Source organism: Oncorhynchus kisutch, linkage group LG2, assembly GCF_002021735.2.
Source record: "Oncorhynchus kisutch isolate 150728-3 linkage group LG2, Okis_V2, whole genome shotgun sequence".
Lineage (NCBI taxonomy): Eukaryota > Metazoa > Chordata > Actinopteri > Salmoniformes > Salmonidae > Oncorhynchus > Oncorhynchus kisutch.
In genome coordinates this window covers 11604202-11625743 of record NC_034175.2, presented here as the reverse complement: position 1 = coordinate 11625743, position 21542 = coordinate 11604202, and the positions used below count along the sequence as shown (strand labels likewise).

The window sequence follows — 21542 nt, the reverse complement described above, 5'->3', positions numbered from 1 at the left end:
GTAGCACGACGGGATCACTTCTAAGCCCTTTATCTTCCACCACCTGGATCCAGCCCCACTCTATCTTCAATTATCACACACACACACACGCGCACACGCACACGTGCACACATACACACGCACACACAGTCACACACACAGACACAGGCACACACACACACAAAGACCTGCTTCAAAACAGCACTCCCATATGAAAATATATGCAAATATAGCACCATTGGAAAGTATTCAGATCCCTTGACTTCTTCCACATTTTGTTACATTACAGCCTTATTCTGAATTAAATAAATACAAATCTCAGCAAGCTACACACAATACCCCTTAATGACAAAGCGAAAGATATTTAAAAAAAAAAATATTTTTTACATTTTTGTATAAAAAAACAAACAGAAATACCTTATTTCCATCAGTATTCAGACCCTTTGCTATGAGTCTCGAAACTGAGCTCAAGTGCATCCTGTTTCCATTGATCATCCTTGAGATGTTTCACCAACTTAATTGGAATCTGCCTGTGGTAAATTCATTTGACTGGACATGATTTGGAAAGGCACACAGCTGTCTATTTAAGGTTCCACAGTTGACAGTGCATGTCAGGGCAAAAACCAAGCCATGAGGTCGAAGGAATTGTCTGTAGTTTGGAGAGTCTTATTAGAGCTGGCCACCCAGCCAAACTGAGCAATCGGGAGAGAAGGACCTTGGTCAGGGAGGTGACCAAGAACCCGATGGTCACTCTGACATAGCTCCAGAGTTCCTCAGTGGAGATGGGAGAACCTTCCAGAAGGACAACCATCTCTACAGCACTCCACCAATCAGGCCTTTATGGCCAGACAGAAGCCACTCCTCATTAACTTCTCTAGGGTAGGGGGCAGCAATGGGAATTAAGGATGAAAAGCGTGCCCAAATTAAACTGCCTGCTACTCAGCCACAAAAGCTAGAATATGCATATAATTTGTAGATTTGGACAGAAAACACTCTGAAGTTTCTAAAACTCTTTGAATGATGTCTGTTAAAACAACCCAAACAGATATCCGCCATGTTGTGTAGTCAACAGAAGTCAGAAATAGCATTATAAATATTCACTTACCTTTAATGATCTTCATCAGAATGCACTCCCAGGAATTCCAGTTCCACAATAAATGTTTGTTTTGTTTGATAATGTCCATCATTTATGTCCAAATACCTCCACTTTGTTAGCGTGTTCAGTACACAATTCAAACTCATGATGCGCGGTCACTAGCTCATGACGCTATATGCATATTTTAGTAAGGCGCTCAGAGACCAAAACAACCCAAACATATATCCGCCATGTTGTGTAGTCAACAGAAGTCAGAAACAGCATTATAGATATTCACTTACCTTTAATGATCTTCTTCAGAATAAACTCCCAGGAATCCCAGTTCCACAATAAATGTTTGTTTTGTTCGATAATGTCCATCATTTATGTCCAAATACCTCCTTTTTGTTAGCGCATTCAGTACACAATTCAAACTCATGAGGCGCGGTCATAAATGTTCCAACCGGAGAATTCCTTTGTCTGTAGAATTGCAATGGAACAGAGCTAACTATCACGTGAACGCGCAAGACTGAGCTCGTGGCTCTCTGGCAGACCTCTGACTCATTCCCCTCTCATTCCGCCAACTTCACAGTATAAACATTGTGCGTAATTTGGACTTCTGTTGACTACACAACATGGCGGATAACTGTTTGGGTTGTTTTTGTCTCTGAGCGCCGTACTTGAATATGCATATAATTAGTAGATTTGGGTAGAAAACACTCTGACGTTTCTAAAACTGTTTGAATGATGTCTGTGAGTATAACAGAACTCATATTGCAGGCAAAAACCTGAGAATAAATTTCAACTCTTGGCCTATCGAATACACAGTGTCTATGGGGTCATATTGCACTTCCTAAGGCTTCCACTAGATATCAACAGTCTTTAGAACCTCGTTTGATGCTTCTACTGTGAAGTTGGGGTGAATGAGAGGGGAATGATTTAGAGGTCTGCCAGAGAGCCACGAGCGCAGTCTCGCGCGTTCACGTGATAGTTAGCTCTGTTCCATTGCAAATCTACAGACAAAGGAATTCTCCGGTTGGAACATTTATGACCGCGCGTTTTGGAACTACTGAACATAACGCGCCAATGTAAACTCCGATTTTTGGATATAAATATGAACTTTACCGAACAAAACATACATGTATTGTGTAACATGAAGTCCTATGAGTGTCATCTGATCAAGATCATCAAAGGTTAGTGATTCATTTGATCTATATTTCAGCTTTATGTGACTCCTCTCTTTGGCTGGAAAAATGGCTGTGTTTTTCTGCGACTTGGTTCTGACCTAACATAATCATTTGGTTTGCTTTGGTCGTAAAGCCTATTTAAATCGGACACTGTGGCTGGATTTACAACAAGTGTATCTTTAAAATGGTGTAAAATACATGTATGTTTGAGGAATTCTAATTATGGGATTTCTGTTGTTTTGAATTTGGCACCCTGCAGTTTCACTGGCTGTTGACGTGGTGGGACACTACCATACCACGTACCCTAGAGAGGTTAAAAGGCACATGACAGCCCATTTGGAGTTCATGAGAAACAAGATTCTCTGTCTGATGAAACCAAGATTGAACTCTTTGGCTTGAATGCCAAGAGTCACGTCTGGAGGAAACCTATCACAATCCCTACTGTGAAGCATGGTGGTGGTAGCATCATGCTGTGGGGCTGTTTTTCAGTGGCTGGGACTGGGAGACTAGTCAGGAGTGAGGGAAGATTAACGGAGCAAAGTACTGAGACCTCCTTAATGTAAAACTTCTCCAGAACGCTCAGGACCTCAAACTGAGCAAAGGTTCACCTTCCAACAAGACAATGACCCTAAACACATGCAGGAGTGGCTTTGGGACAAGTTTTTGAATGTCCTTGAGTGGCCCAGCCAGAGTTCGGACTTGAACTCGATCAAACATCTCTGGAGAGACCTGAAAATGAATGTCCAGCAACTCTCCCCATACAACCTGACAGAGCTTGAGAGGATCTGCAGAGAAGAATGGGAGAAAGTCCCAAAATACAGGTGTGCCGAGCTTGTAGCGCCATACCTAAGAAGACTCGAGGCTGTAATCGCTACCAAAGGTGCTGCAACAAAGTGCTGAGTAAAGGGTCTGAATACTTATTTAAACGTGATATTTATGTTATATTTTATTTTATAAATTAGCAAACATTTCTAAAAACCTGTTTTTGCTTTGTCATTATGGGGTATTGAGTGTAGACTGATGAGGAAAAAACGATTTTATCAATTTTAGAAAAAGGCTGTAATGTTACAAAATGTGGAAAAAGTGGAGGGGTCTGAATACTTTCTGAATGCACTCTATACAAACGTTAAGTCATGAGCAACCTCTCTCCTTCCTTTTCACTGTATTTACCCATCACTATCTGACACGAACACATGAGTATGCACACACACACACACACACACACACACACACACACACACACACACACACACACACACACACACACACACACACACACACACACACACACACACATGACAACGACTAGTGGAGGGTATCTGACACAGTCATTACTCTAGTGTCCCCATGTCCCCGCAAGGTGGTCTTGGATTCCTGGCGGCTACACTGGACAGTATCCTGGCTTTCTGCCTGACGAGCTGACCCAGAAAGAACAAGGGATGGAGAGAGGAAAGGAATGGAGAGGAGAGAATAGAGAAGGGTGAGGCAGGATGAAAGACTAAGATAGGGATAGAAAGGTAGCCAGGCCTGGGAACATTTTTAGATAGGCATTTAAAAATGTTTCATGTGTTTAATTGGGTCTTTTTTCTTCCTTGGTCTACTATCTGTCTCTACAGTGCTTTGGAAGAAGTCTGAAACTATAATCACATCATAATGTCTAGCAGATCTACATCCAACTGCATCACTCAGCACAATCTCCATAAAGAGTGTGTAAAGGGAAGTGATTAAAATGTGTCTTCACACTGCAGTACGACAGGTTGAGAAATGCTGAACAACCGATACAGAAGCTGCTGATTTCTCCCTACACACACGCAAAACACACACAGTGCTACCGTGATGAATGAAAACCTCAGCAGCACGCGAGAGACAAATTAACATCCTGGCCTTTGCAGTGTCGCTTGTCGATACGGTATCTGCAACATGTTTAATTATACTCTCAAATCAGAGAGCAATCTTCTTCATTATCTTCGAGGTCAGCAGCTGTCGTTCCACAGTGGAACTCTTCCTAAAACAGGGCCAGGCTGGGCATAGACCCACTGCAGGGGAAAAATAGCTTTTTCTCATTTCTTGCTCCCAGAGGATGGTAGCTTCCAACTTCTAAAGACTATTTCAGTATGTGATGCCTTTTTATACTTACACACAAATAGTTTTGTTTGAGACAAAAAAAGTATGCCAGTATTTGATTCGAGCGATCTAACCAAGGTCAGGTCATTTTCAGATAATTCTCATAAGCTTGTGTTAACTCCCATAGCTAACTTGGTTTTTAGTCTTCCGAACAATCTACTGTAAGTTCAACACTCGAACAGTCACACTACGCAACTACACACAGACCATGTTGGGTTGCCATAAAACATGCTTTAGCCTAGCCTGCATACACTGCAGTTGCTATAACAAAGGTTAATTTTGAGGCATGATGTGAGCAGGCCTGGAGATACAGTACCTGGAGTGACAAGGCAACAAAAACACACAACAAGTATTAAAGATTCACCGTTTCAACATAGCTCTACCCTCCACCCACTCCAGAGTGATCTCTTCTCCTCTGTTGGTGTGTTCCAGTCAGGAGACATAGACAATGCAGGAGCACATTCAATGATGATCATGAAAGCATCTTCTTCTCCTGTTCCAATATAACAGTGCATTTAGCCAGAACACCATGCTGTTCAAGCCTTGCTGTTTGCCAGGAAGTCTGATGATAATAGTCCCTTTACAGTTCTCAATCACTCACCCACTCCATCATCCATAACAAATTAACAAAGTTGGCAAAGATAAAACACAGGCAGAAAATACAACTATTTTCCTGTGATGTAGCCAACACTATATCTCAAAACATGAATTGTGTCACACTCATGTCTGATATTTCAGATGTCCATACACTAAATACATTGAAGTTGGAGAGGCGTCAAATGCCCACTAAAGCTAAATATAGTTCTAATGGACTTTCTTAAATGCACTGAGAAGTGTGAGCCTCTTCTGCCATCTGCTTGGTGCTAACTGGCTCTCTTTCCCCTGAATTAAACCGCTGATGCCTCATCAATGTTGCTGTATGATGCATAGTACGCAACTACACAAATATGTGTGGGAGAATCTCTTATCAATACGGTTGCCTTCTGTAGCCCTCTAAAAATACCGTTGTGAATATGTTCTGATGCAGTGAGAGTCTGACGCAAAGCTTGACCTTTCGAATGGTAATTACAAATATATCTTTCACAAAACCTTCGATCATACAGATGTTGATTATTTCAAAAACGTTCTTTAAGCTAGATAAACACATAAATTATTTGTGGTGATTCACCATTGGAACTTTGTTAGCGTGCATGATTATGCATCATCAATCCGACAAGAGAAGCAAAACAAACAACCTTTAACTTACTCCCACAATGTTTTCCAACTCTTGAGCAACACCATCTCTTCCAAGCTGTACGGTATTCTACCATTCTAGTTCTAACCTGAATACGTGACTCCAGACCACTGCAACCAATTCACTCCCAGCGGCTCCAATGGCATTGTCATGGCTGCTCAGCACACACCCCACTTGGGCCACTTACGGACCCTCAGCGGTACCTGTGGCTGGTAGAGTGGTCTCTCATCAAAGTCTCCTCCCAGACAAACAGCTCTCCATCCCAACCAATCCTAATTACCAGGGCTGGGGCTGTGGAACAGAGTATTAGAGGGGTCTAACAAGACTGGTCTATCCCAGGGTCAGGCCCAGAAAACAGGGAGAACACGGCGAGAAAAGGCCGAACCAACCTGGTGTGTGCTGCCGGGCCAACCTGGTGTGTGCTGCCGGACCAACCTGGGTTCTCTTTATTGGCATTACAACTGTTCAAACACACACACACCAGGAACAGCAGAGCCCAACAGACAGGTTTTCTCCACAAGCAGACCAAGGAGAGTGCCTCCACTTTTTGACCACAAGTGATCGAAGAGAAGAGATTGAAGAATAAGAGTGAGTGAATGTTCACGAGAGATCACAGACAGACACTACTAGGAGTTTGATAGACTAAGCACCCACACGGGGAGTAGAAGAGAAGAGTTGCATATATGCTGGAAGGGCTTGAAAGGTTTGGCAAGAGAAAGGAAGAGAAAGATTATCCTGACTGACAGCTCCATTAGAGACTCTACCTGGGCTTTGATCATTTCCTGAGCCCCCCTCCACTGCTACACAGCTCAGTACAGCTGAGTCACACACACACACACACACACACACACACACACACACACACACACACACACACACACACACACACACACACACAGCTCAGTCGGCGTAGGCAGCAAGAACCAGAAGCCACAAACAGCAAATCTGACAGGCTCCGGCCTGCTGAAATGGCCCCGGCTTCACTGTGATCAAAGCTACTCTCTCTGATGGCACAGACCCCCATCTGTCTCCCCATAACACTGAGGCTGCCAGTCTGCTCTTTATACACTAGGGAGAGAGGGAGCGAGAGAGAGAGAGATATGGGGAAATAAAGAGAGAGAAAGGGGGAAAGAGAGAATGAGATATAAGGGGATAGAGTGAGAAAGAGGGAGGGAGAGAGAGAAAGCGAGAGAGATAGAGAGGGAGAGATAGAGTTGGGGGAAAGAGAGAGAGAGCGTGAGAGAGAGAGAGATGGGTAGAACGAGAAAGAGAGAGAAAGAGAGAGAGAGAGAGAGAGAGATGGGCAGAGAGAAAGAGAGAGAGACAGAGAGGGGGGAGAGAGACTGTCACTGAGTGAATGTGAACAGTTCTTTCTCCCAGTTTTACAGTATGTAGGAGTTAAGAGACAAAAGAGCTTGTTTGATGTTTGTTTGCTCCTGTCAAATTCATCTTACTTCACTGGGTATTTGAGCTACACCATTATGCCTTGTACCAGCAACTCTTACTGGAGTGTCAGCTGTGATCACTGTTAAAATGAACTGTATAGCACAGGAACAAAAGTATGAATACATACACAGAGCATATCATATATAAAGAGGCACACACACACGCACACACACACACACACACACACACACACACACACACACACACACACACACACACACACACACACACACACACACACACACACACACACACACACACACACACACACACACACACACACACACACACACACACACACACACACGCAAACATAGTAACACACGCGGAGGGTAGTGAACAATATACAATACTCATACCCATTGGAGACCTGCCTTAATCTGGCCCTACTACAAGGCTAACGTGTGAAAGGTAAAAGGTCATGGAGTAGAGCAGCGACTGACCAATGACGCCTAACACTCTCCAAGTTCCTGACACCACACTACAAATCTGCTTCAGGTCATTAACACGATAACACTCCTTTGATATAGGATATCTGTTGTAAGCTGTAGAGTGGATATTTCCTCCAAACCAGTGCATATTCCCTCCAAACCAGTGCATATTCCCTCCAAACCAGTGGATATTTCCTCCAAACCAGTGCATATTCCCTCCAAACCAGTGCATATTCCCTCCAAACCAGTACATATTTCCTCCAAACCAGGGCATATTCCCTCCAAACCAGTGCATATTTCCTCCAAACCAGTGCATATTCCCTCCAAACCAGTGCATATTCCCTTCAAACCAGTGCATATTCCCTCCAAACCAGTACATATTCCCTTCAAACCAGTGCATATTCCCTCCAAACCAGTACATGGATATTCAAAGGTCTTGAGCGTATAGCAATAGCATTATCCCTTCCTGATGTGCATGGTAAAACAAAGAACACTTTATGTCCTGCCTCCCCCTACTCTTGATTTCTCTGCAGAGACCTCATACAGTATGACCTCTTGGACCTCTTCCTGCACACACACACACACACACACACACACACACACACACACACACACACACACACACACACACACACACACACACACACACACACACACACACACACACACACACACACACACACACACACACACACACACACACACACACACACACCCTATTCCACAGCAGTGAACCTTATGATTGCCTCTCCTCATATGGTCAAGGGGTGGTAGTGTTTTCCATCCATCCATCCATAGTCAGCCACCAAGCCATGTGGCAGATTGATGTCACTTTGACAAACTCAGTATTGTTTTCTATATTGTACAAAAAGTATTAGTGTCAGTTTGTTTCAGTTATGGTGCAAATATGGTGCTCAAGTTAACATGACATCATGGAAGTGAAAATTTGTCCTTACCTACTGGTTGGTAGCCCTGCCTCTTGGGGCCTCCGAAGGGGTTTCGGCTGCCTCCAAAGGAGCCTCCATCGATGGATCCGTAAGACATCCTGTCCTGGTGGTTTTGGGTCTGTCTGGAACAGAGAGAACACAACAACATCAGTTGGATTGGTGGATATACTATATGGATCTGAGTAGGCTTTCAATATTCCTGGAATCATCAGGGGAAAAGATAGACATTTGCGATGTGGCACTCTGTGTGTGTACGTGTGCATAAATATAAGTGTGTGTATGAACTGAATCCCCGATCCCACAGTGACATTATGCATCATGACTCAGCCTCCCCCTCGTCTATAAGGAGGTGTGCAAAACATCACCGAAAAGGTTAAAGAATGCATAGTGAATGTTTATTCTATCCAAGACATGGACACACAGGTGACATGATGAGATCTATGAAGCCCTGTGTCTACCAGCATCACAACCAAAGGTCACATGGTATCATGATTTCATAAGCTGTCCTGTAAGACATTCAGCCCTCTGTGAATAGCAGGCATTCAACCAAGTAGGCTTGTAATTGTGTTCTAATGTCATTGTCCAGCTGTCCTTTTGTGGTATTGAAGCCAGTCTGGTCTTGTCTGGCACCCGGGTCTGGGTATGTGAACACTGGCATTCATGACTGTCTCATAAGGGTGGCAAAGGAACAGAGAGACAGGGAGCAGAGAGGAATAGAGAGAGGAGAGGAGATGGGGGAAGGACAGAAGGATAAAATGAGAGAAGAGAGGTATAGAGAGAGGAGATGGACAGAGGGGTAGAAGGAGAGAGGAAGAGGAGAGAGACAGAGAGAGAGGAGATGGACAGAGGGGTAGAAAGAGAGAGGAAGAGGAGAGAGACAGAGAGAGAGGAGATGGACAGAGGGGTAGAAGGAGAGAGGAAGAGGAGAGAGAGAGAGAGAGGAGATGGACAGAGGGGTAGAAAGAGAGAGGGAGATGAGAGAGACAGAGAGAGAGGAGATGGACAGAGGGGTAGAATGAGAGAGGAAGAGGAGAGAGACAGATAGAGAGGAGATGGAGAGAGGGGTAGAAAGAGAGAGGAAGAGGAGAGAGACAGAGAGAGAGGAGATGGAGAGAGGGGTAGAAGGAGAGAGGAAGAGGAGAGAGACAGAGAGAGAGGATATGGAGAGAGGGGTAGAAGGAGAGAGGAAGAGGAGAGAGACAGAGAGAGAGGAGATGGAGAGAGGGGTAGAAGGAGAGAGGAAGAGGAGAGAGACAGAGAGAGAGGAGATGGACAGAGGGGTAGAAGGAGAGAGGGAGAGACTGAGAGAGAGGAGATGGAGAGAGGGGTAGAAGGAGAGAGGGAGAGGAGAGAGAGAGGAGAAGGCGGGATTCAGTCCCATCTTCAATGGGAGACAGAGGATCAGATTCACTGGAACCAAATGGTAATTTAATCTGATTAATTTTTATAGAGCAGCAAGATGAATTACTGTTGGCAGACAATAAACGATCTCTCTCTGCTCCTCTTGAATCCCAGCCCAGTCACTAGTCACTGTAGTGCCTGGTGCTCCAGCCTTCTGAAGTGTGCATAGGCAATCCGTGCTCTCACTCTGAGCAGGACATAGAAATATACAGATTTTCAGACCAACTTTCTCAGACACATTCTCTTTTGTTTTCCCACATTCTATATAGGAATATATACACACTTGTATGTGTGTATACCACACACAGAAACAAACACACACACACACACACACACACACACATAGATCCTATAAGTGTCTCTCACAGTACAGCCAGTCACCCTTGTGAAGAGTGAGGTCAGAGCAGAGCAGATGACTGCATGGTGTAGTGACACAATGAGTGGATGGTGTCCCACTGTGTCATTACTCATTGCCTTAGTGTTCCTGGTCCCTGCACCAGCTAGCCCCACGCACCCAAGGCCTTCACCCAGCCTCTCCCTCTTTGCCTGGCCTGGTGATGTCATCAACACTCGCCCTGGTCTCTGACTCACAATAGAGCTCTGTGATTGGCTGAGCAGAGAGTGTCCTGACTGATACATCACTCCCCATCTTGTCTCTGAGGCTGGTGGTCCTCTATAGACATGGGGTTCGACTTGAGATTGCTTAGTACTACTACAGTAAATCTACAGTACTAGACAATAGGCAAATACAAATGTAATCAAATGTGGGGGAACATTATTAGGATATAACATATTTTCAACTATCAATAATAAAGCAGCCATGAGTTCCCTGGTGATGGGCGAGTCTCTATCTCTTTCTCTCTCCCTCTCTCCCCTCTCCATCCATCTTTCACCCTCTCTCTCACTCTCTCGTTCTATTCTCTCTCTCTCCATATTCCTTTTATTCATTTGTCGGCATAAGAAGCGTCTAATTGCAGCTCAGGCAGAGTGAGCCAGAGAGCTTTTCAAACAGCCCTCGGAAATCAAATGAATTGTTTTATGAGAGAGATAAGTCTAGTGTCAATTACACATCTTACATAAAGTTGTGAGATTAAATAATAATGGATTGAAAACCATAGGGAAATATGTGTGTGTGTGTGTGTGTGTGTAAGCAGGTGAGTATGTGTTCAAATCAAATCTAATTGTATTCGTCACATGCGCCGAATACAACAGGTCAAATGCTTTACTTTACAAGCCCTTAACACTTATTTTTGTTAAAACTGCAATGTTTAAGTAAAAAATAGAAACATAACAAATAATTAAAGAGCAGCAGTAAAATAACAATAGTGAGGCTATATACAGGGGGTACCAGTACAAAGTCAATGTGCGGGGTCACCGGTTAGTCGAGGTAATTGAGGAAGTACAGTATGTACATGTACTGTAGGTAGAGGTAAAGTGACTATGCATATATAATAAACAGAGAGTAGCAGCAGCGTAAAATAGAGGGTATGGGGGGACAATGCAAATAGTCCAGGTAGCCATTTGATTAACTGTTCAGGAGTCTTATGGCTTGGGGGTAGAAGCTGTAAAGAAGCTTTCCTGTTGGAAGGTGAACCTTCACCCCAGTCTGAGGTCCTGAGTGCTCTGGAGCAGGTTTTCATCAAGGATGTCTCTGTACTTTGCTCCATTCGTCTTTCCCTCAAGCCTGACCAGTATCCCAGCCACAATGCTTCACCGTAGCACCGTAGGGATGGTGCCAGGTTTCCTCCAGACGTGCCACTTGGCATTCAGGCCAAAGAGTTCAATCTTGGTTTCATCAGACCAGGGAATCTTGTTTCTCATGGTCTGAGGGTCTTTAGGTGCCTTAGATGGAGGCCACTGTATTCTTGGGGACCTTCAATGCTGCAAAAAAATGTTGGTACCCTTCCCCTGAGCTGTGCCTCGACACAATCCTGTTTCAGAGCTCCAGGGACACTTACTTCGACCTCATGGCTTGGTTTTTGCTCTGACATGCACTGTCAACTGTGGGACCTTATATAGACAGGTGTGTGCCTTTCTAAATAACGTCCAATGGATTAAATTTACCACAGGTGGACTTCAATCAAGTTGTAGATACATCTCAAGGATGATCAATGGAAACAAGATGCACCTGAGCTCAATTTTCTGTTTAGAATATGTATATAAAAAAGGTTTTTTTCTGTATTCCCGCAAACATTTCTAAATGTTTTCGCTTTGTCATTATGGGGTTTTGTGTGTAGATTGATGAGTATTTTTTATTTATTTAATCCATTTGAGAATAAGGCTGTAATGTAACAAAACGCGGAAAATGTCCATGGATTCTGAATACTTTCTGAATGCACAGTACCAATCAAAAGTTAGCACACACCTACTCATTCCAGGGTTAGTCTCTTGGCTTATTTCAGCTGTTCTTGGCAAAATATGGACTTTTATGGTATATGGTATTTATATGGTATTTATATGGTATTTATATGGTATTTTATGAAAAAGGGCTATCAAACAAAAACATAACAAAAACACATGGTTGAAACCCCAAAAAAGAGCGAGGAGCACCTTGAATAAATAACACACGCGCACGATGATTAACATACGGAATGAGACCACGTAATCATCTGCACAGACCACAAGAGTATGAAAGCCCAAAACACACAGCACAGGTACTCACACGCACCAACGGACATTGTAACAATAATCAACAAGACCATGGAAACCAAAGGGAACATAAATACAAATACTAATCAGTGGGAATAGGGGACAGGTGTGGGTGATGAAAGTTCCGGGGGGATCCATGACAGAAACAAAATCCACAAATGAAGTTCATTCCAGGTGACTACCTCATGAAGCTGATTGAGAGAATGCCAAGAGTGTGAAAAGCTCTCATCAAGTCAAAGGTTGGCTACTTTGAAGAATGTAAAATATAAAATATATTTTGATTTGTTTAACACTTTTTTTGGCTACTACATGACTCCATATGTGTTAGTTCATAGTTTTTATTTCTTCACTATTACTGTAGAAAATATTAAAAATAAAGAAAAATCTTTGAATGAGGTCACATTGAATGAGGTCACATGAATATATATATATATATATATATATATATATACAGTGGGGCAAAAACGTATTTAGTCAGCCACCAACTGTGCAAGTTCTCCCACTTAAAAAGATGAGAGAGGCCTGTAGTTTTCATCACAGGTACACTTCAACTATGACAGACAAAATTTGAAAAAAAGAAAATCACATTGTAGGATTTTTTATGAATTTATTTGCAAATTATGGTGGAAAATAAGTATTTGGTCAATAACAAAAGTTTATCTCAATACTTTGTTATATACCCTTTGTTGGCAATGACAGAGGTCAAACGTTTTCTGCAAGTCTTCACAAGATTTTCACACACTGTTGCTGGTATTTTGGCCCATTCCTCAATGCATATCTCCTCTAGAGCAGTGATGTTTTGGGGCTGTTGCTGGGCAACACGGACTTTCAACTCCCTCCAAAGATTTTCTATGGGGTTGAGATCTGGAGACTGGCTAGGCCACTCCAGGACCTTGAAATGCTTCATACGAAGCCACTCCTTCGTTTCCCAGGCGGTGTGTTTGGGATCATTGTCATGCTGAAAGACCCAGCCACGTTTCATCTTCAATGATCTTGTTGATGGAAGGAGGCTTTCATTCAAAATCTCACGATACATGGCCCCATTCATTCTTTCCTTTACACGGATCAGTCGTCCTGGCCCCTTTGCAGGAAAAAAAGCCCCAAAGCATGATGTTTCCACCCCCATGCTTCATAGTAGGTATGGTGTTCTTTGGATGCAACTCAGCATTCCAAACACGACGAGTTTAGTTTTTACCAAAAAGTTCTATTTTGGTTTTATCTGACCATATGACATTCTCCCAATCTCCTTCTGGATTATCCAAATGCTCTCTAGCAAACTTCAGACGGGCCTGGACATGTACTGCCTTAAGCAGGGGGACACGTCTGGCACTGCAGGATTTGAGTCCCTGGCGGCGTAGTGTGTTATTGATGGTAGGCTTTGTTACTTTGGTCCCAGCTCTCTGCAGGTGATTCACTAGGTCCCCCCGTGTGGTTCTGGGATTTTTGCTCACCGTTCTTGTGATCATTTAAGACCCCACGGGGTGAGATCTTGCGTGGAGCCCCAGATCGAGGGAGATTATCAGTGGTCTTGTATGTCTTCCATTTCCTAATAATTGCTCCCACAGTTGATTTCTTCAAACCAAGCTGCTTACTTATTGCAGATTCAGTCTTCCCAGCCTGGTGCAGGTCTGCAATTTTATTTCTGGTGTCCTTTGATAGCTCTTTGGTCTTGGCCTTAGTGGAGTTTGGAGTGTGACTGTTTGAGGTTGTGGACAGGTGTCTTTTATACTGAGAACAAGTTCAAACAGGTGCCATTAATACAGGTAACGAGTGGAGGACAGAGGAGCCTCTTAAAGAAGAAGTTACAGGTCTGTGAGAGCTAGACATCTTGCTTGTTTGTAGGTGACCAAATACTTATTTTCCACCATAAATAAATTCATTAAAAATCCTACAATGTGATTTTCTTGATTTTCTTTTTTTCTCATTTTGTCTGTCATAGTTGAAGTGTACCTATGATGAAAATTACAGGCCTCTCTCATCTTTTAAGTGGGAGAACTTGCACAATTGGTGGCTGACTAAATACTTTTTTGCCCCACTGTATATAAACTACCATTCAAAAGTTTGGGATCACTTATAATTTTTTTTTTATGAAGAAAATACACGAAATTAGTTGCAAAATGAATAGGAAATACAGTCAAGACGTTGACAAGGTTATAAATAATGATTTTTAATTGAAATAATAACTGTGTCCTTCCAACTTTGCTTTCGTCAAAGAATCCTCCATTTGCAGCAATTACAGCCTTGCAGACCTTTGGCATTCTAGTTGTCAATTTGTTGAGGTAATCTGAAGAGATTTCTCCCCATGCTTCCTGAAGCATCTCCCACAAGTTGGATTGGCTTGATGGGCACTTCTACGTACCGTACGGTCAAGCTGCTCCTACAACAGCTCAATAGGGTTGAGATCTGGTGACTGTGCTGGCCACTCCATTATAGACATAATACCAGCTGACTGCTTCTTCCCTAAATAGTTATTGCATAGTTTGGAGCTGTGCTTTAGGTCATTGTCCTGTTGTAGGAGGAAATTGGCTCCAATAAAACTCCGTCCACAGGGTATGGCATGGCTTTTCAAAATGGAGTGATGGCCTTCCTTCTTCAAGATCCCTTTTACCCTGTACAACTCTCCCACTTTACCACCACCAAAACACCCCCAGACCATCACATTGCCTAAACCATGCTTGACAGATGGCGTCAAGCACTCCTCCAGAATCTTTTCATTTTCTCTGCATCTCACGAATGTTCTTCTTTGTAATCCGAGAACCCCTAACTTAGATTTGTCAGTTCATAACACTTTTTACCAATCTTCCTCTATCCAGTGTCTGTGTTCTTTTGCCCATCTTAATCTTTTTCTTTTAATCTTTTCTTTTTATTGGTCAGTCTGAGATATGTATTTTTCTTTGCAACTCTGCCTGGAAGGCCAGCATCCCGGAGTCGACTCTTCACTGTTGACGTTGAGACTGGTGTTTTGAGGGTTAAATGGCAGCTCCATTTAATGAAGCTGCCAGTTGAAGACTTGTGAGGCGTCTGTTTCTCAAACTAGACACTCTTATGTACTTGTCCTCTTGCTCAGTTGTGCACCGGGGCCTCCCACTCCTCTTTCTATTCTGGTTAGTGCCAGTTTGCGCTGTTCTGTGAAGGGAGTAGTACACAGCATTGTTGGAGATCTTCAGTTTCTTGGCAATTTCTTGCATGGAATAGCCTTAATTTCTCAGAACAATAATAAACTGACGAGTTTCAGAAGAAAGGTATTTGTTTCTAGCCATTTTGAGACTGTAATCGAACCCACAAATGCTGAAGATCCAGATACTCAACTAGTCTAAAGAAGGCCAGTTTTATTGTTTCTTTAATCAGGACAACCGTTTTCAGCTGTGCTAACATAATTGCAAAAGGGTTTTCTAATGATCAATTAGCCTTTTAAAATGATAAACTTGGATTAGCTAACCTAACGTGCCATTGGAACACAGGAGTGATGGTTGCTGATAATGGGTCTCTGTACGCCTGTGTAGATATTCCATTAAAAATAAATATAATTTACAACGTAAACAATGTCTACACTGTATTTCTGATTAATTTGATATTATTTTAATTTGCAAAAAATTTGCTTTTGTTTCAAAAACAAGGACATTTCTAAGTGACCCTAAACTTTTGAACGGTAGTTTGTGTAATAGATATATATCACACACACACACACACACACACACACACACACACACACACACACACACACACACACACACACACACACACACACACACACACACACACACACACAAACCAACAAGAGACAAATAAGAATAGAGGATTCATATTTTAACACTGATCTGTCATTGAGCTTGACATAATAGGATCACCACTGCAGACTGTCCACTGTCCCCAATGACTCTGATCACTGAAAATTTGCTGTCTTCAAACTAACTACTACTATCTGTTGTTATCCCAGCAGGCGATTCTGCCCTTCATCAGCCCAAGACCCAGCCAGCTCGGACAAAGAGAAGTCTGGTCTGCTAACGAGTGATGTCATCTCAGACATTTTGATTCACATTGTGATGGATGGGTCCATTCTATTTTACTTCCGCTGATTCAGGCTTATTAAGTCATAAAGTGTCCGGAAAAATTATTCAGATACAATTGCATAGATGTTCTAACCCAGAAATGTCTTCTGGATTGTTGCCCAGTTCCATAATGTGTCATAATGACTCTGGTCCTGGCCTGAGTCTCTGGGTCTGATGATGGTTTCAGGTCAGGATGGACACAGCTCTAGACTGAGGATATGGTGTGGTCAGTGAACATGGTCAATATTCACTCCACACAGGCATCATCATCATCATCAGAAAAAATCATTAAAGGTCTGGCTCATGCTTGACCCGCAAAACAATAAAAAATACAATAATCAATAAGTATATATTACTGAACACTTGTCTGTTTTGTTATTTGAAATCGACATGGCAAAAAGGTCAGCTATCATTTGGCGGCCTGCAGCTTTGCCGTTAGCGCTAACCTAATTAAAGCTATTGCTAATCTGATAATATTACCTTGAGACCTGCTGGCCATCATTCAACAAGGTCACATTCGCACTGAGCTACTAAACTAGCACTCATATGTGTCTTCAAAACAGATAACTACATTCATGTGTGTGTGTGTGTGTGTGTGTGTGTGTGTGTGTGTGTGTGTGTGTGTGTGTGTGTGTGTGTGTGTGTAAGCTCAGATCAAATGTTGCCTTGATAACTCAATAATGACAACTACATGTAAACAACACACAAACAGCACAAATAAGACTGTCTCCAAGGTCCTTGTGTCCTTGTTGATGTGTTTTCAGACATCAGTGAGGACAGTCAGATCATTCTGTCTGTGGTGTTGTGTTCACAGACATCAATGTGGACAGTCAGGTCATTCTGTCTGTGGTGTTGTGTTCTCAGACATCAATGAGGACAGTCAGATCATTCTGTCTGTGGTGTTGTGTTCTCAGACATCAATGAGGACAGTCAAATCATTCTGTCTGTGGTGTTGTGTTCTCAAACATCAATGAGGACAGTCAGGTCATTCTGTCTGTGGTGCTGTGTTCTCAGACAACAATGAGGACAGTTAGGTTATTCTGTCTGTGGTGTTGTGTTCTCAGACATCAGTGAGGACAGTCAGGTCATTCTGTCTGTGGTGTTGTGTTCTCAGACATCAATGAGGACAGTCAGGTCATTCTGTCTGTGGTGTTGTGTTCTCAGACATCTATGAGGACAGTCAGGTCATTCTGTCTGTGGTGTTGTGTTCTCAGACATCAATGAGGACAGTCAGGTCATTCTGTCTGTGGTGTTGTGTTCTCAGACATCAATGTGGACAGTCAGGTCATTCTGTCTGTGGTGTTGTGTTCTCAGACATCAATGAGGACAGTCAGGTCATTCTGTCTGTGGTGTTGTGTTCTCAGACATCAATGAGGACAGTCAGGTCATTCTGTCTGTGGTGTTGTGTTCTCAGACATCTATGAGGACAGTCAGGTCATTCTGTCTGTGGTGTTGTGTTCTCAGACATCAATGTGGACAGTCAGGTCATTCTGTCTGTGGTGTTGTGTTCTCAGACATCAATGCGGACAGTCAGGTCATTCTGTCTATGGTGTTGTGTTCTCAGACATCAATGAGGACAGTCAGGTCATTCTGTCTGTGGTGTTGTTTTCTCAGACATCTATGAGGACAGTCAGATCATTCTGTCTGTGGTGTTGTGTTCTCAGACATCAATGAGGACAGTCAGGGCTGAGTAAAGAGTAGTGCTTCTTTACCCCGTCTTCCTTATCCTCACCTTCAGCTGAAGCAGCCAAACAGTAGGATTGCTCATGTGTTTTGCTAAAGCTCTCACTTTCTCTCTCCCATCTCTCTTTTTCTCTTTCTGTCCACTCCATAAAAAAAGACCTAAGGCCAATAAACTGAGTCTCTAACAACAAAAGAGAGGAAAAAAGAAAAGCAAGAAAAACCTCTATGGACAGTGGAATCGCCCTGTCACATAACAATACTCATTATTGAGATAAATCACCCCATTCTATTCCCCAAATAATATCCATCCCCCCCACCGATCACCAGCACCTGTTATCACAGCAACACACACACACACACACACACACACACACACACACACACACACACACACACACACACACACACACACACACACACACACACACACACACACACACACACACACACACACACACACACACACACACACACACACACACACACACACATTATTTAACAGTCTTATAAACAGTCTATTGAATGATGACGAGACAATCAAAAGCAGGATCCCATTGTGTGACTCCCTATTAAAACACAACAATGCTTAGAGATGTGGAGGACATACAGTGCTTAATTTGATCCAGATCTTACCGAAACAGGACCGAACACCTCCCGGTACCTCTTTTGGCATGAACATTTTAAATTGATAATAAAAGCTATCAGAAAGTTAATTTGAGTTGCCTCTTTGTTAATTCTCTGTTTGTCAGTGTAAAAGTAGCCTGTCATTTTGATCATTTGTGCAGTATTATGGTGCTTTCAAGACAACTGGAAAGGTTGTAAAGGCGTTGGAAGTCTGAGTTGGATGACCATTCAAAATGACTTTGCCCAGTCGGTGCTAGTTTTTTCCCCCAAGTTCCCAGTTTCCTTGAATGCACTGAAGTCGTAAGTAGGAGATTTCAAGTTCCGATTTCCGAGTTCCCAGTTGTTTTGAACGCAGCATTCAAAAAGATTATGCCAAAGTATTCAGTCATGTAAAAAGACGTAGAATTGAAATGTGTTTATAAAAGGCAAACGTTTTCCCAGACCCAAGGTCATTAAAAATGTTCCCCATGTGTGCAACTTCTCTAACACTTCTACTCTACTGCTCTATGCCACTATGCAAATGAAATGATACGCATGCAATGTTTTATTATTATCAAGGTGAATTTCTTCTCATGTGTTTTCCAGTACCTCAGAGCTCCCCAGGTCCCCCCACCCCAACTCTCTTTTTGTTCCTGTACCTCCCGATTTACAAATGAAGCACTGGGGCCATACAAGCGAACATTATCATTTCAAGTTCAATGGGTTCGCATGCACAAACTGTTGATTTATTGTGACAAAATGCTAAATTGTAGTTGGTCCCATCTGATAACATGGCCCACGTTAGCCATATGCTAACCTCATCAGGTGGCACTGATTATATCCTGGCAAAACTTTATATTCACAAACAAACGGCATTTCTTAAAATAGGTCAACCGCTTTAAACCTACAAACCTTCAAGGTTTACTTGTTCTGTTGGTCTGTAACAAAATGGTCTGTAACAAAATGTAATGTGCCAATATTGCAATGATGCATCCTTGACTAGGTTACTAGCTACTACTAACATCTTGACAACATTCTCTCGTTTTTGCATATATGACAAAATCCCACATTGTCGTTTATCAGTTTCACACACATCCATGTACTATTATGGGAAAAATATAAATGAGATCCTTACAACATGGAAGTTTATCATACATCATAAAAAAAAACTGAAGATCCTTATGGATTTGTCAAATAGCAGTCCTGTAGGCTATCGTTGTTAGCATTGCTTCTCATGGCACACACTGCTTAAGCGGTTGACTCGCAATTGATAGTGCACTTTACCAGCACCCAAAATGAGTACTGGTACCTATTTAAGTCCAAGTCGAGCACTGCACACTACATGTAAATAAACATTTCAAAGGAGGGGGGGGCTGTGAGATTCGAAACCTTGCCACAATCTACGACAATTACATGAAATAGGCACTTTGCACAGAGAGCAATTTGACAAATGAGAGAAATACACATGATAGTTGCTTTGATGATCAGAACATGATGTTGGACATGCCGCCCATCCATGAACAAAGGTTGGAAAGTGTCCAACTACTTCAACAATTATAATTGGCTGATTAACTTGTGCCAGGATATAATCAGTACCACCTGTTTGTCACGCCCTGGTCTTAGTATTTTGTGTTTCCTATATTTATTTGGTCAGGCCAGGGTGTGACATGGGTTTATTTTGTGTTGTGTTTATGTATGGGGGTTTTTCATAGGTTTTGGGATTGTGGCTTAGTGGGGGTTTTCTAGCAGAGTCTATGGCTGCCTGAGGCGGTTCTCAATCAGAGTCAGGTGATTCTCGTTGTCTCTGATTGGGAACCATATTTAGGTAGCCCGGGTTTCACTGTGTGTTTGTGGGTGATTGTTCCTGTCTCAGTGTGTTTGTATTCACCAGCCAGGCTGTATTAGGTTTTCACATTTTCCGTTTGTCGTTTTTGTATTGTTCGTATTCGTTTTCGTTTTCATTAAACATGTATCGAACTAACCACGCTGCATTTTGGTCCGACTCTCCTTCGACGGAGGAAAGCCGTAACTGTCACGACTTCCTGCCCGTTCGGGCGGTGCTCGGCGTTCGTCGTCACCGTCCTACTAGCCACTACCGATCCCTTTTCGTGTATCTGTTGGTTTTGTCTGATTGGTTTCACCTGTGTGTTGTTTAGTTAATTAGTGTCTGTATATAATGTAGGTTGTCCCACCCTTGTTTTGTGCGGGATTGTTTATTTTGTCATTCATTTTCGTCTGTCGTGGTTATCGTGTTTTCTTATTCTCCGGTTAGTCTGTTATCCTGTGTTGGATAATTTCACCCTGTGTGTGTTTGGGTTGACTGTGTTTGTTTGTTCACCGGAGAATAAACTTTATTATCGCATTCTGCTCTCTGCGCCTGATTCTACCCACCTTGATTAGACGTGACAGTAACACTGTTGAAATTAGCATAAGGCTAACTTGTACCATGTTGCCTGATGGGACGAGCTACAATTTAGAGTTCGGTCACATGCAAGTACATTTTAATTGGCTGATATGCATTTTGTGTGCGAGAACCCATTTAACTTTAAATGCTTGCTTATGTTTGGAAGTATGTTCGCAAGTCTGACATGTAGTCTCGCAATATGAAACACACACACCCCGTCCTAAAACAAGCTGGTTAATGATAACAAAATAGCAACAAACAAACAGTGAACCTGACACTATCTCCCACCATCCCTCTCAGGTGTTCACCCCCGCGGTCGACCCCCCTATC

The 21542-nt window shown here is 42.7% G+C and overlaps 1 protein-coding gene across 1 annotated transcript in view; it reads right to left on the bottom strand.

Moving 5' to 3' along the window:
• The window catches only part of LOC109901158 (t-SNARE domain-containing protein 1-like), a 123170-nt gene that overhangs the window by 87453 nt on the left and 14175 nt on the right, over positions 1-21542 (bottom strand). Inside the window, exon 2 of the mRNA XM_031787529.1 lies at positions 8433-8545. Within this exon, the coding sequence (XP_031643389.1) occupies positions 8433-8520 (88 nt within the window). The 5' untranslated portion in view covers positions 8521-8545. The remainder of the gene's footprint in view (positions 1-8432; positions 8546-21542) is intronic.